At 40.6% G+C, this 25,867-nt stretch overlaps 1 protein-coding gene across 1 annotated transcript in view; it reads right to left on the bottom strand.

The window, feature by feature from the left end:
* Positions 1-5,200: 5,200 nt before the first annotated feature.
* lmbrd1 (LMBR1 domain containing 1) overlaps positions 5,201-25,867 on the bottom strand; it is a 39,005-nt gene continuing 18,338 nt past the window's right edge. The window contains exons 8-16 of the mRNA XM_052080572.1: positions 22,275-22,400; positions 20,340-20,492; positions 18,122-18,186; positions 17,792-17,894; positions 17,449-17,553; positions 17,216-17,365; positions 16,676-16,751; positions 8,587-8,678; positions 5,201-7,396 (exon numbers count right to left, since the gene is read on the bottom strand). Coding sequence (XP_051936532.1) covers positions 7,286-7,396; positions 8,587-8,678; positions 16,676-16,751; positions 17,216-17,365; positions 17,449-17,553; positions 17,792-17,894; positions 18,122-18,186; positions 20,340-20,492; positions 22,275-22,400 — 981 coding nt within the window. The 3' untranslated portion in view covers positions 5,201-7,285. The remainder of the gene's footprint in view (positions 7,397-8,586; positions 8,679-16,675; positions 16,752-17,215; positions 17,366-17,448; positions 17,554-17,791; positions 17,895-18,121; positions 18,187-20,339; positions 20,493-22,274; positions 22,401-25,867) is intronic.

The raw sequence follows: 25,867 nt of genomic DNA on the forward strand, positions 1-25,867 counted from the left end.
GATGTGGTGTCAAATTTGTTGTTTGCTTTTGGATTCACGCAAGAACACCGTGAATATTGACCTATCGCCAACACAAGATTAAAAGAAAATTCCACAGCACAACGTTCGGTTTTGTACTCAAAATAATTACGCTTTGAAACTTTTGCAAAGTTGTTGTTTTTATCCAATCGTTTCTTGTTTTGGATGCGGGGGACGCGTATTGGAGGTTTATGAGTTTTTTTTTTCTCCCCAATGCATTTCAATGTGGACAATTATATTCAGATGTTCACTATTTCAGTCCCTGTCCACTGTATAGATACATATACACAGAGAGAGAGCGAGAGAGAGAGAGAGAGAGAAAGAGAGAGAGAGAGATGACTTTCATATCAGATTATCTATCAACTCTTTCGTGTTGATGGTTTGCACTGTAAAGTTTACTGACATATTTAATAAGGTCATCCCGACAACATTTTTTTTTTACATTTTCATTTGGAGTGGAAAACATTCAGGTGAGTGGGCTTCTTTACCACCACCAGGTTTCTCTTTTAAACGTTGAAGGTGCAGGTGAGATGGACCACAAATGGGAATAGGTGATCAGTTCTGTGTGGTGGGCAGCTCCGTGCACTGCAGCAACAAAAAAAGAAAAAAAAAATGGTGGGAGCGTGACCGAGGATCACCAAAGAAGAGGCTGCATGAGGATGAATGGTGTATTTTATGATCGACAATGTTTACTTGTCCTCATGCGCACTGTTTGAAGGGCTCAAAGTCAACTTCAGGGACGTCCTTTCATTTCACTCAAATCTCTTAAATGTCAGAAAATTGAGAACGTTTTGATTTGAGCTGTGTCGACACGAATCAGTGCACCTGCGTGATTTAAGTACATCAATTGTATTAAAAGTGTTGCGGAGACGAAACAGTTTGCGGTCACACAGATCTGTCCTCTGTGCTCCAGGAAGCCATGACGGTGACCTTTGCACAGAACTGCTTTGGTTGTACGTCTACTATTGCAGCACCGGTTTTCTGGATGTAGTACAGCTGTCTTTCAGGCTCTTTAGTAGAGTCCCGTGAGAACGAGGTGAATACGACTATGCTACTAGAGATGAACGCAAGGATCAAAGTCTCTCGAAGGCTGGTTCAAACTGCTATTGAGACGGGAGAAGGCTGATTGACGGAAGCAGTGACAGAAAGAGTCCATTTGCCCACCTTCTGTTCGCGAGGGGCAAATCTGAAAAGTTGTCTGTAGGGCACGTGCGTATTAATTAGCCGAGGGGCACCATTTACAGGATAAACAAAAGTGATACGAGGATTCTCACAGGCACCCACAAGTCACTTCTCTTTGTTCTGAGAAACCGTTTCTGATTTGAACAATGGCTGGAACCAAATTAGATGACATGCCTGAGATGATGACTCAATCCCGTAACCTCTATAACAATATGTCATGTTCGGCTGCATCAAAAATACAGCACTCAGATCCAGAATGACGACGAATAAGATTTTACTTGCGTCTGTGCACAGATGGATGTCATTTGTTTCCTTGAGAAGAGCGGCCTCAGTGCTGTGATGCGGCCTGAAGCCTGATTGAAAATCATCAAAGCAGTTACAGTCGAACACCTTATCAACATACCCCGTTTACCTTTTCATCCCAATAACGTTCAAATTTCAAAGTGCAGATTTCAGTTGATTCATTTTCCATTTGCCAATTTCGCCGACAACGAACACCTTTATTACGTAAACATCATTATAACAAAAAGGCTTTTGTTACAACGAACCGTGTAACAAAGCTAACTGCCGCCGCCACCTTGCTTATGAATAAAATGTACAGTCCCTCCTCCCCTTCCGTTGCTTAGCAACATTACAGATTGCTCGTACGTTGTTGTGCCTCCGGAGGTACGGCGCGGTCCTGAAAAGCAAATCGTTCTGTCTGTGAAGGATGAAATTCTCTCTCATTTTTACACGTTCATGTTTTCACATCTGTAAATGTTCATACTGTGTTTTACATCCGAATTGGCAGCCATTTTATTGGAAACGATTACAACAAACTACCATTATAACGTAAAGATTTGTTATGTCCCTTGAGGTGGCCGGCCATTTTATTGGAAACAGGTACGATGGCCTACCGTTATAACTTAAAGATTCGTTATGTACCTCGAGGTACGTTGTCACGAGGTTCAACTGTATTTGGTCAAAGAAAGTCAGAGAGCTGTTAAAAAACACATTTCTCACGCACTTGATATACGGGGATAGCTGTTCAGTATCGTGGCATCAAGCCAAATTTTTTTGTAGGAGTGGTCTTATGTCAGCCGTTTTCAAGACTGGGAAATTAAACAGATTGTATGGAAATGTGAATCTAATGGGAAAATTGGGGTCCGCGCCAATTTTAGAAAAGTAGCGAGCAAGAAGATGAGATGATTATAGGGATGTGTGTTTAATAGTGTTGACTCAAGGTGGCATGCCCTTGAGACCACACGCTGGCCGTGTTGTTTGCGTGTTACTAAATCGAGCTGTGGATGCTGACAGACCCCCCACCTCCCACTCCCCTGGGAGTGCGTGGCAACCCACCCCGACCCCCCACCTCAGGCTGCTGGACTACAGAGAGGGCCCACAGTGTGAATGAAACAATCACATTGGATCATCCCTCATGCTTCACTCTACTCCCACGGGCACCGCTAAGGAAAAGTGCTGTTTCATAAGAAGGTTCTGTGAGGTGAACTCAAACCTCTGGACACGCCGCAGGCCGGGGTGCGACCGCTGCATCAGTGTCACAATTTCAAAAATAAACAAATAATGGGAATGAATTGTCTCATCCCCCATACTCAACCCATTAGAGAAATGGTTCTTTTTTTTTTTTAAACATCAAAGTACCACCTCCAAATTTTAGGACCAATATTAAAATACAGTAGTGTAGTAGGTTAATCACAAAGGAGAGGTTAAATTCCTGAAAACGATAGTACTGAATATTACTGTTAGCCATTTATTGCACTTAAATATGGGACCATTAAAAAGTGAGTCAATTAAAACATGTTGCTCATTAAACAAAAATCTTAATTGTAGACATTTCAAAACAGTTATAAAAATTTGTTAAACAGTGTTTGCCTACGCAGTTGTGATTCACGACTTGCAAATGTAGTTATTTGCCAATTCTTGCAGGGGGAACATTTACTCCATTACTCAATTAAAAATGTGACTAAATGCAAAAGTAGTAGTATGGTACCACCTTTGGTAAGTTTGGTGCAAAGGAGTTATATTGAAGTGAAAAGAGCTTGAAAGAGTGTCAAAAAAGATCTGATTTGGTAAAGATTGGTATTCACGCCCTGCAGTGCCAAACATAAAAGTGTCACCTTGACATCATCTCGTGGCATACATCGACAACTGTAAACCTTTTTAGGTGGGACGTTAATTACTCATGGGTTTTTGCTGCTGCTCATGGGATACTCTTTGCTAATGCTAATCTGTTATTAACTGGAAAACACTATCCAGCCTTGTTGGGCTTTTGACATGATAGTGTCATACAAAAATGGCTTGAAAATAGATCTTCACCCAACCTTGCTGCTAAGTCATTGGAGGAGAAACGTGTGTTTGGGTGGTTATGTAGTAAATTATGATGTGCAAAGGGTCTTGCTCACAGGCACATTTTCAGGAATAGACAGCAAGAAATATTCTTGGATGTTTATTTTCACGCTGAAGGGGTAGACAGGAACTCCAAAGGCCCAACTAGAAGAAAATTCCACACACAAATCCAGGGTTCAAACCCAGATTCTCAGAACTGTGAGGCAGACGTATTAACCGGCCTCACGTCGTGCTGCTCAAGTGTTGTTTCTCACTGCTGAGAGACGACAGCGTGACGCACTCGCCTGGCAGTTTGCTCGTGACTATTCATGAAAAAAAAAAAATCATAATTAAAAAAATGTTTTATCCTTTTATCCCAGGAGGAATTTGTTGAAAAGATGACGTAGGAAGGAACAGATTTAATAAGTCTGATCTGTCACATCTATGCTTTATTTTAAGTATTTACCCCCACCCCCACCCCTCCCAGCGCTTATTTCGTTTATTAGCAAGCGATGTGGGGGCGGCATTCTCGTAATAAGCAAGCTCAAAAACAGCCTCACACAATACTTGGTGACAACGTGCGTATGTCACATACACTTAATTGAACAATCCAAGCAAATTTCCTGCAAATCCACCACAGGCAAAGGCTGAGTGTCCTACACTAATCCAAGGATGGGTGTATTTAACTGTCATTTTTAGTTGATACATATCCACAGTAAGGGGTAAAATAAGGAGACTTAAAAAACAAAACACCATTTAAATTGCTACCACACGAGATTTGGAATTGAGAGTATATCCGGTATACCTAATGAGAAGTAATGACAGCATTCACTGCACCGTTTGATAGACACCGTCAATCATAGGAATCAGTACAGCAGGAATTTCAAACCAGGGGTGCCTTTAGAACTGAGCTGAAATATATTTATTTATTAGAAATCTATTATTTTTTTACTCCCTCCCAGTAATGCCGTATTTTCCGGAATATAAATTTTTTTCATAGTTTGCGACTTATACTCTGGAGCGATTTATGGGTGAAAGTATTAACACGTTATTATATAATTTCACGTTATTTTCACATTAAACCACCGCTTTTGACCGGAGGCCGCTTTAGACCTGTATTGATAAAACCACGATGAGTCTGACGTAAGCGACGTAGAAGAGGAAGCGCTGCATCTTCTACCTCCGGAGTTGGTGGAGTTGCTTCAAAGTGACACAGAAGATGAAGATTCCATTGGATTTAGTGATTTGGAGTGACATTGATGGTTTGGTGAACTTGTTAGCATGTTCTTTATGCTATAGTTATCTGAATAACTATTAATATGTTAGTTTAACATACCAGGCACGTTCTCAGTTCGTTGTTTATGCGTCATATAACGTTAGCATATTGTACACTTATTCAGCGTGTTGTTTTCTATTTTATTTTTATTTTAAATTGCCTTTCAAGAAGGCATGTATGTTCTTGGTGTTGGATTTTATCAACTAAATTTCCCCGCAAAACGCGACTTATATGTTTTTTCCTTCTTAATTATTTTTGGCTGGTGCGATTTATAATCCGGCGCAATTTTTAATCCGAAAAATTTGGTACTTTTGTCACATTCTTGTTTGATGGTGTGTCGTGACATTTTTTTTTCAAGTAGGTGGCTTGCCAATAACAACAACAACACAACAACAGCCATTTTTGAAGTCATTTATTTCATCAAATCCATGTACCACTAAAGATATCCTTTATCCTTTATTTGTCCCACAATGGGGAAATTACACTCAGAATTCAGAAAGGAAAGCGCTGGGTAGGGAGAGGGGAAAAAAACACGCTCGAACTATCCTCTTCCGAGGATAATTTAAGTCCAAGATAAAAAAAGACCATAGCACATAAATAAGCATATGACAGTTACAACAAGTCACAAGACATAACATGTAATAAGGGGGGAGGATGAATGGGAAGAGGGGGGTAACCGCGACGCGGCCGAAATGAACAGCTGCACGGTCACCGTGGTGCTCCGCATATCGAACCACGTCACGGGGGAAAAAGAATCGGAGCGATGAAGATGGTGATAACAAGGATGTGTATGCGCGCGTGGTTGTCCAGTTGTGTAATTGTATGCGTGTACAGGCCATAGCTGCTTCGTCGAGGTCTGCTCATCAGGAAGACAGTCCCGGCTTATCAGTCCATGGCCGAGAAGGAGGGGGGTGGTTGTGGGGGCCCTAGACTCCATGCGTACTTCCATCCAGGGGAAAGGCCAGATAGCGTTGTTTGTTTTGGAGGGATGGCCGCCAACAATTCCAGACAGCCTTGAGTCGTTGGTCTGTATCTCCTCACTGGCGCCGATCAGTTGGATCCGAAAATTCTTTCCGCAGCGCGGATTCCAACTTCTCCATGGTGTTGTCGAACGCGTGGAGTCGCTCCAAAACAGCAACAATATTGCGGTTGAGCTCAGTCACCGCTTGAGTCTGAGTGTTGGACATTCGCGCCAAGCCATCCAGAGTGACCGGCAGCTTCTTCACTTCCAATGGAGCCGCTCCCGTCGCTGAATTTTGCGATAGAACAGAAAGCTGCCAACACCAAACAGCAGCATACCTGTTATCAGAAGGCCAATAATGTAGATGTCTTCCACATCCTCCACGGACAGTCCTGCCAGGCACACCAGTCTCCACTTTCTCCATGGATCCAGGGCGTATGCGGCAGCAAGTGTCCCCGGAGGGCAAGCAGGCTCCCCACTGCCCGCTCTTTTCGTCGAAAAAAATTTGTCGATTACATTGAGGGACCAGCCAACTAATTCCATGGTTAGTTCTTCGGATGAAAAATACGGTAGGAGGCTAGGGAAAAAGTTAGACAAAGACAGCACAAGGACTAAGTGGCGAGCACGGAAAGGGTGGGGTGAGGGCAGTGCAAAAAGCGTCCGTCTTCGTCGAGAGCCAAGCAGAAAAGAAAAGGACCAAATAGTGGACATATAATGTTACTTGGTACCACATATCACAGCAGTCAATTCCAGCACGTCAATGAATAACTTGGGATTATTCATGGAGGAAAACATGCCTTAAATCATAGGTGTCAAGCTCAGGTCCTGGAGGGCCGCTGTCCTGCATGTTTTCCAAGTCTCTCTGTTGCAACACACCTGATTCAAATGATCAGCTCATCAGCTAGCTCTGCGGAAGCCTGACATTGGACGTGTTCATTTAAATCAGCATTTCATTTCAATGATAGACAAAAAAAATGTGTAGTGAATTTCATACAGTAACGAGCACACAAGTAAAGTTGAAGAAATTTTAAAGCAGACGGGCAGCCATTTTAAGGGTAAAGGGCAGGGAACCAAAATGGGCCTCTTTTTGGGGGGGATGGCCAATGGTCAAGAGCTGAAATATGTAAAAGACAAAGCATTTCATGGTAAATGGCTTTTTGATTTTGTTTTGATAAATTCATGTCTTTATCAGTCCTTTATTTCAAAGCTATGGTTTGCATACTCGGAAGGAATCAAAATTTGGGTCTTGAGTTGAGAACGTTAGGCGGAGAAAGCATTTCAGTAAAGGTAAAATGCACAATTAGCTTGTAAGTGTTGCCTTAATTTCTACGGTTGTCTGTGCGTGTGGCTTTGCGGGACATTCTTCTAATTCCGACATCGTCAGTCACGTTGTATGGGAGCTGACCTCTTTCAAAGCTATCAAAATAAAATGGAAGCAAATGAATGCCTTGCCAAATTGTACTTTATAGCCCCCTTAGCTTATGGCTGGAGGTGCTGCCCCGAGGGTGCGTGCGTATTGCACCTCAGTGCACATATTCATCATCGCTGACATCCGAGTCGTCGACCTCCACCTCGCCTTCAATCACAGACTTCTTCCCTCGGCAGCATGACACCACCAGGCCGATGAGGAAGGCCTAAGGGAGAGAATTTAAGGCACATGTGAGAAAAATGCTGGCTGGGGAGTGCTCAGCTAACCAAAAATCTATCGGAATAATCTATGCACGAGATTTAACGTGTGCCTGGGGTGTGTTCCATAAATTCAAATCACTTAAATAGTGCACTATCCACGCAAAGAGCCAATGGGGCTGTATGTGACTCTAAATGTATCTCGGGTGTATTTGCGATGCAAAAAATATATAAATAAATAAAAACTACAATTAAAAAAAACACAAAAGTGTCATCTACACCTCATTGAATGAATTGATAAGCCTATGATTCTGAGGGGTCTGTTGTTTAAAAATCAATGTGTTGCTTGTTATCGTAATGTGCTCGTGGCCACACAGGATTGCTTACTTCAAAACCTGACGGCTGTGAATCATCTTGAATATGGAATGAAAAGTTCGGGAAATTTCCTAAATTCAGAATTATCTTTCAAAAAAATGATAATGTATAACGCAGTATAAAAGTCGGATCATATTACAAGAATTGCAGTACATGAGGGCGGCCCGGTAGTCCAGTGGTTAGCGCGTCGGCTTTACAGTGCAGAGGTACCGGGTTCGATTCCAGCTCCGGCCTCCCTGTGTGGAGTTTGCATGTTCTCCCCGGGCCTGCGTGGGTTTTCTCCGGGTGCTCCGGTTTCCTCCCACATTCCAAAAACATGCATGGCAGGCTGATTGGACGCTCTAAATTGTCCCTAGGTGTGAATGTGAGCGTGGATGGTTGTTCGTCTCTGTGTGCCCTGCGATTGGCTGGCAACCGATTCAGGGTGTCCCCAGCCTACTGCCCGAAGACGGCTGGGATAGGCTCCAGCACCCCCCGCGACCCTAGTGAGGATTAAGCGGTTTGGAAAATGGATGGATGGATGGATGCAGTACATGAACACAAAATCTACTTAGAATGTCAAGAATGTAGAATATATATGGGATCAGCCGAAAGTTATATCACGGTTTAATAGGATGCACGGGATTATAATCATCTTGTGTGGTTGTGAGTGATGGATCACTTTTACGAGCTTTACGACTCCTTGTCCATTGATCACCGAATGTATCCGAAAATAATTGTCGACTATGTTTTTAGTGTGTACATACAGTGCAATAGATGAGGAGAAAAGAACAATGACAACTGACAGCCGCTCTTGTACTCCATCGTGGGAAGAAAAACATACCCCAATAAAGGCCCAGTTTCCAAAGTAGTAGATGGTACTGAAGAACCAAAACTTGTGGAGGAAAAGATACGACCTGGTCACAATGCACTGGTCTGAAAAACAAATAAAACACAGACTACTTATTTTACGCACACATTTTTCTTTTTCTTTTTTTTTTTTTTTTTACAGCCAAAATAATAACCATGGGGGGGCTGAACTCCTTGGAAAACATTGGCAATGCTTTGGATCAAGTTATTCTTTCATTCAAGGAATTGCCCACCAGTGAAAAATGCAGTGAAAAATGCAAACGGTGACCCCCCCCTCATCGTGTTTTTCCATTGTACGAGTGAATAAACATGTTCACATACGTAAAAGTAAATAAATAAATAAAAATAAAAACCACGACACGGCATCACTACTCAGGTGGAGTGACTCGGCCTGTTCTGTTAGTTTCACTAAAAAGACAAGTATGTCTTGGAAAAGAGCAAAATCGTGTCACTGTCAGTGTGAACGTGACTTTGAAATGCATGAATGTGCGGAGAAGTGATGCACTATTACTGCCTCAAAGCATGGTTTTGCATAGGTTTCTCGGGCAATACAACTGCTTTTGGACTATTGCTACTTAACCAATCCCCACCCCCCATCCCCTGCAAGAACCCTTGATGAATGCTATTTTCTTCCTGAAGAGTGATTTTCAGGAGCCAATGGTTCTGCGATTGATGTCTGCCTTCTAAGAAGACTTTCGCAATCCTCACTTCTAAGAGTGTCGCTTAATCTAAACAGATGACAACGTGTTTCCATAGAGACAATAACAGCCACCTTGGTTGTTCTTGACTGTGTTTCGTATACTTATCATAAATGGGCTGCACTTTTCGCTCTATGTGGCCTTTTTTTTATACTAGCATTGATCCAACCGTATGAGTCCCTCTCCCTTTCTGTGTATCAATGGTCCTTCACAGCCATGTGAACAACAAATCGTGACGTGATGTGTCACATGCATCTCCAATGCATGGAAGAGAAAGGCACTCTGCGTAGGGGCATAAGCGAATGGACTTGCTCATGGGAAAAATATAACATTCTGAGCATGCAGTATATTTGAGTAGCATTATGTGTGGTGAGGAGATGAAAGGGTCTTGGCTGTGCTTGAGAGCCATCTGGAACTCTTCTTCTCTGTGACATTTGTACATGTCTCCTCACACTACTTGAACCCCATTGAACAGCATAATGAGACCCTGACTGAGCCTATGGAATGCCAGCGGAATAACAGCGAGCGCCACATTGTTTATGCATGACAGTTGACGCCACAGGTTTCTCGAAAGTTGAACGCGTTCCTGTGATCACAGCATTCAAGAATGTACCCAAGTTTTCTGGAAAACTAAGGCTCTAAAGGCAGATTGGACTTCAGTTTGAAATCCATCGCGCATGACTTCACATGAGAGTGTCAAAAGCAAATGATTGTTTCTCTTCAAAAGAAGCAGACTCAACCACGAAAGAACATCCACCAGAGGTTACGTCAGTCAACTCACATCCAAACCAGTAAATAAGGCACCTTTGATACTCCAAGTTCAAGTCGTGTTTCGCTGCTCAGGTTTTTATGCTTACTCTTTACAACAAGAAACAATGTATCTTTGTCTTAAGCCTTTGTCATTCATTATTGAGAACGATGTTATATGTATCAGTTTTGATCAATGCATCTTGAATCTATGTTTTATGGACGTTTTAGGATGGTAAAAGTTTGACTTTGAAAACGATTGTCATACTTCTATTTCAAATATTTACAAATACACCGTATATTAGATTTTATAGTCATATGCTACTTTATTATAGGATAGCAATTTATAAGGCCCCCCAGGCCCCCAAAAAACAAACATTTCAATACAAAATCAAAAACAAAAACAACCCTAACTACAGAAAAGTAATATTTTCTTAAATGATAAAATAACAATGTATAAAAACACTAAATATGTAATATTTGAAACTCATGTAGGACCAGTCCTAAATCTAACAAGGCCACTACAATTTAAGCTCATGTGGGTACGCCGCTCAAAAAGGTTTAACGTCAGACCTATGCAAATTTGGTTATTCATATTCTTTCACATATCTGTATTTGTCAGTCCCCATGAGGGTCTGGCACTTTCATAAATAATTGACCTGTTTTTATTTTCTCACAAAATATTGACTAGTCGTGTGTTCTAAAAATGGTTACTGTCGCTTTGATGAAACCGTAGCGATTCTGTCGCTATCACGGTCAAGTCATTAAGAAAAAAAAAACACTAAAAAAAAAACATCACAAAAAAAAAACATCAAGGTGAAACAATCAAACAGAAAAACTAAGTAAGTTTGTCAGGAAGTGAGGATGCCTACGTGTGACCAAATATTCTTTCACTACATGAACTTGTTAACCTCAGAGCGTGAGCTGCCGGGATTGTCGAAAACCGAGGACCCTTGCATATGAAAACAGAAGAATCTGAATGTCTTGATATACATACACAGAAAATAGAGAGCAGAACCTTTGGAATTGTGAAGGGAAGAACAACAATCAGCTTTAACATCATCATCATCATCCCCTTGGGGAAGCTTGTCTATATTCATCTCGATGACCTCACAATTTTCCGCCAGAACTTGGGCCATCTGCAGCTATCCAGCTGCTCACCTGAACTCGCAGTGCTCCGAGTGGAACATGCAGATGGTTCACAACGGCGGCGTGCCGAAATATATTATGATGTACACCGCTGACCCGCCTCACCTTGGAATCATTAGCGCACTCTGAGATGAGTGCGGGGCAGCTTGTGTGTACAGGTAATTTCACCTCGACTCACCACATCTTGGCGAGGCTGTGCCCCAAGTAGCACCATGCATTATGTACAACTTCCATCAAACCATTCAAATACGAGCACTTAAAATGTGCGCTTGAACTGATACCCACTCACTCACTCACTCCCACACATACCTGTACATATCCTACTTTTTGTACAAAGTCTTACTTCAGTTTGGAACGTGCCAGCGTTGCTCAAAAGTCCTATCCCTATATTATCTTGGGCTGAATGGTGATCTAAATACCTTACAATCTCACATATTGGGACAAGGAGATGTGTGCGATGGAAGTGGACAAGAGCAGATGATCCTTTGCTATTTGAAAAAATATACAGCTGCAAATCAAATTAAATTTAAAGGTTGAAAAAAAACAACAGTTTCAGAATAAATGGGTCAACTTTGTAGTTTTTCCAAGAAAATGATTAGAGGTTTTACTTTTCTGAAAAATACAGTGATAATAACAGTCATGATGAAAAATAATTGTTAAAAAAAAATTCAGAGAACTGCCCGAGCACTTTGTTAAAATAGAGTTGCCTAATGATGTATTAATTAATATTCAACTTCGCAAATAGCAATCTCGAGAAAACGCCAGTTAGTGTTGCAACTTCTCAACTCGGTTAATGTGTTGCTATGGCAAAACAAATGGATATTGGTATTAGCCAGTTGAAAGCCCAGAAGTAGCAGTGTGCGCTGGAGTGCACCTTTGTGACCAGTTCATGACAAGTGGTCGTTACACAATCTTGTGCCACTGGCTCAACCACTTTCCTTTATCTTCGCACACTTACAATATTTTGTTTTTTTAGTCCTTTAGTCAAACACGCGAACATTACTGTGTTTCACTTCTCAAGTACTTCACATAACAAACCACTTTAGGACGTGAACTGGAAGCTGCGATTACAATGATCCAACCAAATAATTATTTTAATTTTTTTTTATGATGGTCTGGGATGGGACGCCACTGGATTTTTTTTTCTTTGGGAATAGGATGGCACAGAGTTGGTACCAATTAATCACGAAAAATTAGTTATTACTGTATAGAGTATTGTAAAAATTCAAGACACCGCCGAGACCTACTTGAACTCTCATTCCAACATGTATACCTCCAAACTTTGAGTGTGTTTAAGACAACATTATTTTAAAATGTAAATACTGTCAGTGGGCGGCCCGGCGGTGGAGTGGTTATCGTGTCGACCTCACGGTACAGAGGTCATGGTTTTGATCTCGGCTCTGGCCTTCCTGTGTGGAGTTTGAATGTTCTACCCGTGCCTGCGTGGATTTTCTCTGGGTACTCCAGTTTTCTCCCACATTCCAAAAACATGCATGGTAGGCTGACTGAACACTCTAAATCAGGGCCCATTAGGTAGATCCTGATCTACCGGTAGATCTAAGACAGGTCCCAAGTAGGTCCGAGGAGTGTCGAGGAGAAAAAAAAAACCAACCATTTGTGTGTCTTTGTACATGTTAGTAATATATATTTTTTGTGTTCATGTACGCTGCACCCTAATCATCCTATCAGTCTCATTTTCACACACAAAAAAAACAAAATTAAAAAATAAAATAAAGCGGTATGAGTGTGAGTGTGTGTGGTTGTTCGTTTCTGTGTGCCCTGCGATTGGCTGGCAACCGATTCAGGGTGTCCCCCGCCTACTGCCCGGAGACAGCTGGGATAGGCTCCAGCACCCCCCGCGACCCTAGTGAGGATCAAGCGGCTCGGAAGATGAATGAATGAATGAATGAATGAATCTTGATTTTACGGTGGCGCGTGAGTACGTCACCGGAAGTTGTTTGCGCTCAGCAGTCTGCAATTGCAGCTTGTAATCAGAGCTGTTGCGCTCTATCTTTTATCGTCATTATTCTCATTCAGAGTTTGCTTCGTGTACAATTCACCGAGGGCACGGGCAAAGAATAGGAATCTCGGAGGGCCCAGGGAAGCACTTTAAAACGGTATGTGTGAGCTACGATAGTTAACAGGCTGCAAAGTGCATCGCATGCCTCAGTTTCAGGCTGTTTCTCATGGCGTTCATGTGTGCGTGTGTGTGCATGTGTGCGTACGTGCCGGTAAGGGTAGATCCCGGGAAGTTAGTTGATCGAAAAGTAGATCTTCGGTCCAAAAAGTTTGGGCACCCCTGCTCTAAATTGTCCCTCGGTGTGAGTGTGAGCGTGGATGGTTGTTCGTCTGCGTGTGCCCTGTGATTGGCTGGCAACCAGTTCAGGGTGTCCCCCACCTACTGCCGGAAGACGGTTAGGATAGGCTTCAGCACCCCCCGAGACGCTTGTGAGGATAAAGCGGATCAGAAAATGGATGGATGGATGGAAATATTGTCAGCACTATTGATGTTCACCAAAATTCTCAATTGAATTCAAACAGTGCTTAAAGTAATTCAAAAATATATATACTTTACTCTCTGAGGGATTCTTTACACAGAGGTTCATTTCTGTGACAGACTTGCAATTACCCCATAAAATGAGAAGTGTCATTTTCTAATCCAAATTAATAAAGGTGATCTAAAGGGACTTGAAATTGGACCATCGGCTTCATAAAATGTGTTTACATAATACTTCATAACTGACACTAACTGAATGATTATGCTCATATCTACATAGTCTTCAGTGGTCGATGAAAGTAATAAATCAATCCAAGGGCCTAATTGGGTGTTAAATAAATAAATAAAAGTGACATACGCGCACACCGATTTAATAACAAAAATTATAGGAGATGGGCGGCCCGGTAGGCCAGTGGTTAGCACTTTGACTTCACAGTGCGGAGGTACCGGGTTCGATTCCAGCTCCGGCCTTCCTGTGTGGAGCTTGCATGTTCTCTACGGGTCTGTGTGGGTTTTCTCCGGGTGCTCCAGTTTCCTCCCACATTTCAAAAACATGCATGACAGGCTGATTGAACACTCGAAATTGTCCCTAGGTGTGAGTGTGGGCGTGGATGGCTGTTCATCTCTGTGTGCCCTGCAATTGGCTGGCAACCGATTCAGGGTGTCCCCCGCCTACTGCCCGGAGACAGCTGGGCACCCTCCGCACCCTCCGCGACCCTCGTGAGGATGAAGCGGTTAAGAAAATGAATGAATGAATGAATGAACGTACAGGACATTTCACACAAGGCTATACCACATATTCAAGCTAAATGTATTTAATTCTCACAGCATTAAGTAAACCTTATGTTAATTAAATAATTATTATGTGTTGTATAAAATCTAAATGAGGATTACACATACATCTAATTTTTACAGGCAACCAAATTTACAAGAAAATATTCCAAGTCTGTAGATTTTAAGATGCACAACTGTGACCAAATCATTTGACAGGCCCGATCCATTGTCTGGCACAAAGGAAAATTATTTTTTGATGGCGTTGTAAGAGACTCTCCTTCTGCATTTTGAAAATTGCCTGACACTTTCAAGACGTCATAAAATTCCAAGCAGCTTTCACACAAAGATGTTCTTACAATGGTGTAGCAAATTTCAAGTTGCTAGGAAACAGACAAGGAAGAAGAGGAGACCCCCCTTAAAAAATAATAATAATCATCATAAATTCACTTTGCGTGTATAACAAGCCAAAACAGCACAGATAAAAGGGCATAGGTGCACCTCAAACAATTTTAACAATATGTGGTCACCTCAAAGAATGAGAAGTCATGAACCTTTTGGATATTATGAAAAATAATTGAGTCTCGTGTGAAAGAATGCAGAATGTCACTGAGATCACTGCTTGGTTCGCCGAAGAGAGCTTTGTGCCCACTAACGGCTCTCGCTGATGTGATGATGGAAGCGGTGAGGACAACAAATAACGGTGAGTCCAGATTATTTCTTGGAAGCGATTTTCAGAGTTACATAAGACAGGATCACCAACAATAATAATATAATGATAATGATAAAGGAGACAGCAAAGCTCTTATCGGAGAGCATATTGACTCATCTAAAATTCTGTATCAATATACTGTATATGATAATGGAATCCCTAGGTAAGAGTTATATACATATTCAGTACAAAATCATGCTTAAAATATTTGTGTTTATGAGAGTGAGATGTCAAACATATGAAATTACACATTTTTTCATGAACTGTCATATTTTTTAACAGGACAGTTTATTAAAATAAGGAAAAGGAAGAGGACCCAGCCTATTATCAAGCATACTTGTACTTGCTCGATACACTATAAGTTTTCACTCACCTGCGTTGACTCACATATGAATTTAAGTGACCGTCGTGAGACAGGTTAGTTTTACCCTACTGATAATGTGTTGTCGCAATAGCAATCCTGCTCAGTACGAGAGGAACCGCAGGTTCAGACATTTGGTGTATGTGCTTGGCTGAGGAGCCAATGGTGCGAGGCTACCATCTGCGGGATTATGACTGAACGCCTCTAAATCAGAATCCCGCCTAGATGTGCCAATACCGTAGTGCCGCCGCCCCCCGGTTGGTCAAGATTAGCGGCCCCGGCCGCGCGGAACGCCGTTCGACACTGGGCTGGGGTGCGCCTGGATGATGGGTGCCCCCTCTCCGGTTTATCACACCGCATGTTTGTGGAGAGCATGGTGCTAAACGACTTGCAAACGACCTGATTCTTAATCCAGGGATTAAGAAATGTTGGTCCACACTTTGTGGCTAAAAAAGCTTCTTTTCATCCGAAAGGTGTTCCACTGGGTACAATTCTCGACCCTGTCCTATTCCAACATGAGTGTACATCAGTGCACAAAACAAGGTTCAAAAAGGTATTAACTCATTCTAAATCTCGACAAAAAAAGATATTCTTGGGATTGAAATGAGGGTTTGGCGTCGATTTGAAACCAGGCAGATTGAAAATGATCTGTCAATGAAGTAAGTATGTTCATACTGTATGTGAGTAACAGCAGATGAGTGAGTGCTTTGGGCCATATAGTGTATTCCGAAACCTTAACTGAAATAACAATTGTATCATAACCACTTTGTGTGACTGGGGCATTAGCCGGATAAATAATTCATAGTTATAAAGCTCCCTGCTAAGATGTACTGTACAGTTTCATGTTTTTGTGACTGATGTGCTTGTAATAGGTGCTGGCATTGTGACAGCAAGAGGTTACATTTTGCATTAGTAAATGGTTGTCCTTGTGATTATTCTCTTTAATAAATAATGGATGGCGATAAAGATTGCTGAACAGTGTTCAACATGAAATGGCTCTGTTGTACACTGGCCTTGCTCTCTTACACTCAACTTGTGAGGAATGAATCTTTGATAATGTATAGCGGGATGCTGTAGCATCTCAGTATTAGTCCGTTGCTACCTTACAAGCATAAACGACACACTCACCCTCAGGCGCGTTGGCGTCACAGATCCTGGTAGTGCTGACTGAAGTGTTGCCTGACGTAAGGCCTGTTGAAGGACTCTTGAGAAAGAAAAAGAAGAAGCAAACCAAGACAAAATTCACAATTCTGTATGGAAAAATTCTATTTATAATATCAAGAAATAGCCACAAGCAAAAACACATCGGAAGGAAGATGATTCAATGCAGATTTTTTTTTTAATCAAGCGACAGAAAGCACTGGGAGAAATTGCACCGGCAAACATGTTCTTACATTAACATGAACATTAGAAATATACCCAGGTGTAAAGTGAACATAAGTGGCTTCAAATCACAATTCATTTTATTAGACTTGAGTGTATTAATGCCTTAATATTTTGAATACTAAACATGAGTTTACCAGAACGTTCCAGTTAACAATCCAACAAGATCTACAAACGGACTCTGTGGAGACCACATATCGGCCTATCTGGAACCATCAGCAGAGGCTCATCAAGGAGACCAATAAGGAATAAGTGGGATGAAGGTAAGCAAACAGCTTCGCTCACCTCTATGAGATATTTTTGGCTGCCATACATGACGTATTGAGGAGCAAGACTGTAGATCATGTAGCTGGTATGGAGAACAATCAAAAGCAAAATCATGCAGAGGAAGAGGAGAGCCTGGGGACGAGTTCTTTTAGGTCGGATTTTGTACAGCTGGAGAGGAAAGAAAAGATACATTTGAAAATGCATGTGAGCATTTATATAAATATATATAAAGAGCTATTGTCCGCATTTACCCTTATCCAAAAGAACCAGATGCCCATGTTGCGAATACCCGCCATGGATGTAAGCACAAAATACATTGTGATGACTGTAATCAGGATGTAATCCAATGGAAATACCTGTAAGGTCATAATCAGAGAATAAAGACAGCGATCACTTTAAAAAGGAGAGTACTTTCAGACCACGATATCAACATTTTTTTTCACTGATTAATGATTTATTAACTTCAAATCAGACGGGATGAACAATGAAAATCGGGCACCATCCATAACTAAAGGAAAGAGTAAAATATCTAATTAAGTGCATCTTAACTGAGGATGATTGTGTCTAGTACATATGACACGAGTGGATACTTACAGGTTGTAAGGCTAATAGAAGTTCATTCAAAGGATTGGTTAAATTGGTGCCAAAGATTATAAAGCCAGAGCTCATGCCAGCAGAGTGAAGAGCTTTATCCAGACTGAAAGAACAAAACAAAAAAAGAAAATGAGCAACTACAGTTTTGTGCACCATGAAATGCAAAACTTATAAATGTTTAAGGGATCATTTTTAGGTGGACACATTCACATCACATTAAAACACACACACACACACACACACACATTATATATATATATATATATATATATATATATATATATATATATATATATATATATTATATATATTTTTTTTTAAACGACTTACTTTGAAATGAAGAGTGCAACAGAGAACAGCAGAGCCACCAGGATAAAGAAAATGCCCAGTATAATCTGCACAGAAAGATAAATACATACATATATAATGTGTTGAAATTCTCGAGGGTGATAACAACAACACAAATTTAACATACTCAGCCAATTCTATTGCTTTGAAAAGCATCAACTGGCCCATATAAATCGATCATGTCTTATGTGTAGGCAGGACCATATGGCTTGGCTCTCGAGTTTGAAAATGATGCCAAAGGTGACAAAGGGACGCAGCGGTGCAGCCCAGACATGAGCATCGAGCTTCAAGCTTGGCAGTTTAACAGCAGCCAAAAAAAGCAATAAAGCTTATGAAATGCTTGAGGGACATTTCATATTGAAACAATATTGGGCCTGACAGGAATATGAAATGATTGGGCAACAGTTATGTCAACATATAGAGTTCGATTTAAACAATACTTAATTTAATGAAGTGTGGGTCCATTGTAATCAAAACAAGCTTATCTTTGGTGTCTGACTGCCAAATGGCCAGCTGGTCATGACACCGTAGGAGAGCACTTCAAAAAATTGTAAGCGGGAGAGAAAAAACAATTAAAACTAAAATCAAATATTCATTATTAATTGTAAATGGATTAATGGAAGTTTTTTTTTTTTTTTATTTGTCACTGACATGATGGTTTCATTCAACCTGGCAATGATGGCAGTATATATTACTATGACCTTTTAACAAGGGTGAAGAGGGGCCGAGTGTCTTGCAGTGCGCAAATGCACAGGGTTTTTTACCACTTTGTTTTAGTGTTGGTTGCGCAGCAGGCGCATCAGGTGTGAGTGTGTACAGCGAAGGCTGTTTGAAAGTGCTCTATAAATACATTTGAGTTGAGTGAATAACTACCGTATTTTCCGCACTATAAGGCGCACCTAAAAGCATTAAATTTTCCCAAAAGCTGCCAGTGCGCCCTATAATCCGATATGCCTTATATATGGTGTTATAGTCTTTTTATATCTGCGACTAAATTGTTTCCCTGTTAGTGTTCCTATGCCATCTAGTGGTGATTATTAGCAGAAACCAATTGTAAGCTAAAAGGGTTCTGCCCGAAAATAATTGACACGTGCAATCCCCAACACACACTCAGACAGACAACTACTTTGTGAGCCTCTACGCAGCCATTATTAAACGAAGAGAATACCAAAAGCATTGTTAACTGCTGACTAAATGACGGAAAAAGGAGACAAGCAAGCCTTCTAAGGATATTCAGCCCCTTGTGGATGTGAGCCCACGTTTGTGTGCCCTTTTGTTGAATCAATTGTCTTCCTAACTTTTGTCTTTCATTTATTGTTTTGTAATTCCATTTGTATTTATATGTTTCATTTCCGTGTTTGTGGCCAGTTCTCATGGATTTGTTACAGCTGCAGCGGTTGTGAAGGCGCCATATAAATAAAGCTGTATTATATTGTATTCCTTTAGTGTAGCCACATCTAGTGCCCAATATATGAAAAAAGTTTTAAAATAGGCCATGCATTGAAGGTGCGTCTAATAATCCGAAGTGCCTTATCGTGCAGAAAATACGGTATTTGGCAGTTATCTAGGTTACAAGCTGCAGATGTAAGACACACACTCTTAAATTCTACTCCACAGCTATTGGTATGAGGTCTCACAAATATGTTGTCCATCATATAGTCTGCAGCAAATGTGACATGTGATGGATAGTATCGCAAATCTGTATGGATCAGTTTTAGAGAATCTTTTAGGTATTTGCACTTCTTGAGTGGCATTGTGGGATTTTAATACACCATGGTCAGTTTGAGTTAGATTAGTTGTGCTATTTGCATAATGGATAAACATGGGAGAATGTAAATAAAGAAACCAGGGGACCAAAATACGTTACCTGAAAAATGGTAAATTTTCTTAAAGACAAATACAGCAGAGCTAAAAGAGAATCTAGAGCAGTCCACTGTGGAGTATAGGGAAATGCTGACATTGTCAGATTTATATCGGGTATGCTGGAACAAAACTAAATATTAGAAACCAATTGTTCTGAGAGGAAATCAGCAATCCCAATCAATCATGAAAATTAAGTCTGGAAAGATACATATATATATATATATATATATATGCACACGCACACACACACTTATAATGTATTTATTAGCAAACAGTTCACATGGGGACAGATTGTGAATTTTTTTTACTGGTGATTTATTCTAAAAATTCGCCTTACCTTGAAAGGTCTGAGAGCACCACCCATCTTGTTGCAGCAGGTCCTCTCTGCAATTTCCAGGTGCCTCCCTCTCCGTTGTAGGACCAGCAACTTTCCTTCGAGTTCCTGCAGATTGCGTCTGTCCCGTGATGACAACGGGCGTCCATCTTGACACTGAACACAAGACAAATTTCATTTCAAAGATTGTGATTACTAAGAGGTCAGTCAATAAAATTGTTTTCTCTGTACCTGTGTAGAATACCGTACCCTGATTTGGTGGTATGCATTATTATCTGGTTAAATTTGTCCAAGTGCATGCTTTTAATGCTCCCATTACAGTCTCACAATGTACTATAAGGTATGATTGTTGAAATTTGAAATCTTTTTTTTAGTTTTGGTCAAGTTCCTCGACTTGCACCTTTCCTGTTTTCCTGTAAGAGAGTGCCAGGAAGTTGTGCAGAAGCAGGAAGAAAAATAATTTGGATATATTTAATCTTGAACATCTTCATTGAACTGAGTTCAACTAACATTTTATTTGACACCTAAACAAGGTGAAAAATGTTTTGTTTTGTTTTTTTGCAGGGGGATACGTGTATTCTGCACAGGATTTTATTGTACGCAAGAATCGTAGATTTAAAACGTTTTTTTAAAGTCTCTTGAAATTACTTTTTGTGCATTGAGAATTAATACAATACAATACAATACATGCTGATTTATATAGCGCTTTCACAACAGCGGCAGCTGTAACAAAGCGCTTTACAAAACAGTTAACATAAAGTAAAATAATAAACACAACACATAACATAAAATTAACCAATACTGTTCAAACTCAAATTAAATGGACAACAGTACACACCTGGCTTTTAAGGGCCTCTGCTCAACCTCAAATAAAGCTTTGCATTTCAAGTGTCCTTTTCCTAAACTTTTTTTTTTTTTTTGCATTCCAGCAGAAACCTGTTTTATTCTCACATTGACTGGTATTTGGAGCTATTTAAACTCCCCACCACTTTGACTGAGGTTCCAGTTCCAGCTCAAGGAAAATAGCGCCAAAGCATGATGCTGCCACCATGCTTCACTGTAGGCATGTTGCTCTTTTTGGTGAACAGTCCTGTGTTTGTGTCAAGCTACGATTTGGAATTATGACCCAAAAGAAGGGATGCATGATAACTATCAGACGGATAATTATTGGACCGACAATGGGGGGGAAAAAAGTGACGTGACTTGGTTCATTCGGATGTCAGCAAAATTACAGTGATATTAAAAGTCACCTCAAATACACTAATGTTGCTCTGAATACTGTCACTCTTAGGCCGGGGTGTCCAAAGTCGGTCCTCAAGGGCCGCTGTCCTGCCTGTTTTCCAGCTCTCCCAGGAGCAACACACCTGATTCAAATAATCAGGATCGTTCTACTGCTGCTTCAGAGCTGGCTGATGAGCTGATCATCTGAATCAGGTGTGTTGCAGGCGGGAGAGCTGGAAAACAGGCAGGACGGTTGCCCTCCAGGCCTGGAGCTGGTCATGTCTGCTCTTGAGAGTCCACGCCTTTGCTGCATGACGTAGGAGCTATTAGGACGCAGCTGCTAGCGACTTCAGAAGTAACAAGAAGTGAGCCATTTATAAACACGGTTTTAGTTTTTATAGAGTGGTTTATTTGAACCAGGACTCTAGGCTGCTCCCAAACTTCACACTGTGACGGTTGAAAAAAATGATAGGTTGTGTATACTCAACTTGAAAAAAAGTATTTATTATCTAAATTGCAATTTAGGGTAACATTTTTCGGTAGCACGGTACCGCTTGCTGCGTCCCATTCACTAGAATGAGAGCCACAGCCAAGGCACCCTCACGTCGAGTTAGTTTTTTTAAACAAACACCTCTCGACAGTCTCAATTATACTTTTTACTTTGTATCATGAACTAAATAGATTGATCATGATCAGCGATCCATGTTTGTGTCACACCTTGGATCTCAGCTTCTCGATCTGATGCTCGACATCATCAATGTCCTCTGTGTTTTCCAGTCGTTCATACGCCACACTCCGTGTGCCTTTTATCAGATTCAAAGGCAGTACAGACATACCGTATGCCTGGAGAAGAAAAAGAAATAAAATAAACCAACCAAAGCTTCCATATTAATCACATTATTGTCATGCTGGGTTGTTGCATATGGTGCATGCATCCACCTACACATGCCCACCCTCCTGCAAAAAAAAAAAAAAAGCAAAGTGTGGTGCATTAGATGAAGGTAGGAAACGTGAAAAAATTGAGGAAAGTATAATCATTTGCTGACCTCCTGGCCTGAAGGGCTTTGTCATTTTTGATTGAGTAAAATTAAAATGGAAGAATTCAAAGTTGTCAGAACTAATGGATGTATTTGCTGCAACCATTTTGTAAGGGTAGTGCTCTTTAAAACACCATGCCGCAATTGTACAGCTTAACAGTGCCCCCATGTGACAGCACTCTCGCCTTCATCCAGAATCGGATGCATTTTTTTTTTCCCAAGAGAGTTTTAGGGGGAGAAATTTAGGTTACAGGAACGGGTATCAAGGTACTATGAATGATGAATGACATGAAATGGAATTTTATATACCTCATTAGTTTAAGTCATACAGGATTGCAATTTACCCACAGAAACAAACACGTAAACAAATAGAAAGAGACAAGTTCGAAAAAGGCTACATCAAGACGTAAAATTACACGAAATTCAAAAGCTGCTTTTAAATCTTTGACATTTGGGCTTTAATCTCCTGGAGGGATGTTTGAACTTTAATTTAAAATGAGGGGCACCTCTAAAACCTGACAACGCAGCGATCAATACAAATGAATATAACAGAGGCAAGTCAATGCGCTCTTACTCACCCTGTCATGTCTCGCTTTTACAAACCTAGCAGAGAGTCTTATTTATGGGCTCGTAATAAAAGAAAAGGACATGGTCTGTGCAACGAATCTTTCAGCCCTGACAAACATGCCGCCCTCTTTCCACTACTTTCCAAAAGTCAGGTTGTATTTTTAAAACAACTTTTAATAGTTTCTGCATGTTATGAAGCGTTCTAAGTGTCGCATGGGATACTAAGAAATGCTAGCCTATTATTAGGCTTGACTGTGGATCTGCGCTACGGGCGAATGTCGCCTCCTGCAATGAATCATCGAGCTCTTAAGGCCGGAGCATGTCCAGAATATCAAATACTCTCATAAAAGGAAAACCTGTCCAAGATCCCCGGAGAAACATTTCCCCTCCCCTCATGTGCAACAACACGAGAGAAATATAAAAGAGAAAAAAGGTTGGCCCTTTGCTGAAGTCTACATGTGTAGTTCACATGTAATCGTGCCTGCGTATTAGTTATTTTAAACCTGAAATAGCTTCGAGCATAGTGGGGAGTGTGTATGTGGGGGGTTTGGACTCTGGATAAGTAACTGGCTGAAATCATTGAGAGTGACTGTTGAGTTGGAAGAGGGGGAATTAGGTAGACACAGCCGTCTTGCACAAGCATCCCCTTTGTTTATCCGCTGATACTAGTATGGCCAAAAAGCGAAAAGCCCCCTACATTCTTAGTATCCTTTGATAAAGAAGCCAATCAAGTCCACACACGCTCATTAAAACTGAACAGGAAATGGGTGCTTTACAGTGATTTGAAGTAAATAGGCAAGTGGCATTTCAATAACTAAAGCTCGACAGTAAATAGTCTGGTGGATGTTGCCCATAAAGCATTTACCGCACATTAAAAATACATGTTGAATGAGTCAGGATTTAGTTATACAGATAATTTATCTTTTCCTGCTATCCAAGCATGTTTATCAAAACCTAGAAATATTTGGCTCATTTACAAAAGGGAAAGGGAAGTTGATGGACTGCCATAAGAACAACTGTGTAAATACACTTACAAGTCTGCTGCTGTGTTTCTGTTATCTTTGAAAAAAAATCTTGAGAAACTTTTTGCTAATCTTCTTTTGAGGACTGCAAAGCAGAACAAATGAGCAGACTTATTTCGCGTGAGCGTGGCAGTCGATCGGCAGCAAAATAATTAAGCCTCTTCCCTGACACTGATATAATTAACATTGGAGCGTCTTACCTGACACCTACTGAATAGCGGCAGCTGAAGTCTGTAAGCTTTTGACAAGAAGCTGAAAACTATTTCCCTAAATGTCATGTAATTGTTTCAGTAAAACAAGACTACTTTGACAACTGGTTCCGCCAAAAGCACACTTTAGTGTCTTTTTAAACTCAGAAACCTCTTTTTTTTAATGAATCTTTAAATAGTAGTGTACCTACATGCTTTACCATATAGGAAGATTGCCACAATAGTTTCTAACATTTTGTTTTGTTATACGAGTCTTTTTTTTCTTTAAATTCAATGCATTTAAAAGGGAAATGGTATGGGGCTGAGAAATTGAAAAACTATTCCAAATCAACATTGTGAATGAAATAAGGCTGAATGGATTCTGATGTGTAGGAGGAAAAAAAATAGAACATTGGTATTATCACCTACTACATCCAGGTCAATGTCACAGTCTGTTATTAAATCAGCGGGGCTTCATCTTCTCAATTTGAGGTTAGGCATTTGCATATGTAGACCACAAATTACTGAGCAAGAGGAAGGTCATCACACAGGTGAGCCATTTGACCCATACATCTATCTCTGATAAAAAAAATAAAAAATAATGAAGTCACTGAGGAATTTCATATGCTAGTATGGATGGATGTTCAGGAAAAAAAAAACTGTTCAGATACGTTTGCTACGTATCCAGAGCTTCACACGATAAGGGCTTTGTTTGCAATCTCTGTTTTTAGCGCATTAATCTGTGTTGTAATTTAGCGGGAATAGGAACAGTTAACTAAAGACAATGAAGCTAGCATCTCAATGTCATGTTTAAATAGGTTGCGGTACGTTTGATAGTGCCATGGCTTGGTTGTCAGGTGCAATATTCTAATATAAACACGATGAAGGATGTATTTCCATTCACGTTTGAGACTGCAGATACTGAGGTCATAAACCATGCAGATTTGAAAAAAAATCCCTTTTACAGAATGTGATTGCAAAAGTAAATTACAATAGAAGCTCTAGCCTCAAAATGTACTTTATCATTAAGCCAGTCTATTGAAAAGTGTGAGAACAGTGGGTAAAACCCCCAGTTAAGCTACATTAGTGATGCCAAAGGAAGATTGGTTCTACAACTTAGTAGGTTGTGTATTATTCAGTAGGAGCTCCAGATTCAATTGTTGTGTAATTTGTCAAATGGGACTCTGGGCTCAACAGAAATTGGATAGATTGAGGTTGGCTGTCACTTCTACTTTCACTGCTCGGGGTGATGCCCAAGTATTTTCCTCGTATTCTGGTTTTCCACCCAGCACTGTTCTGTTATTCCCAAACTGAGAGCTGTCCCACAACCTCCACAGAATATTCATCATGATAACTACAAGAAATGGACAGGATTAACAATAGCCGTAACAAAGTTGTTTCTCTGGCAGGAAAAAAAAAAAGGAAAATGTCAGAATGGTTATAATAAAATACAAACATATTCATGGACACAAAAACATATGCATAAATAAAAGTAA

Source organism: Hippocampus zosterae, chromosome 11 (assembly GCF_025434085.1).
Source record: "Hippocampus zosterae strain Florida chromosome 11, ASM2543408v3, whole genome shotgun sequence".
Lineage (NCBI taxonomy): Eukaryota > Metazoa > Chordata > Actinopteri > Syngnathiformes > Syngnathidae > Hippocampus > Hippocampus zosterae.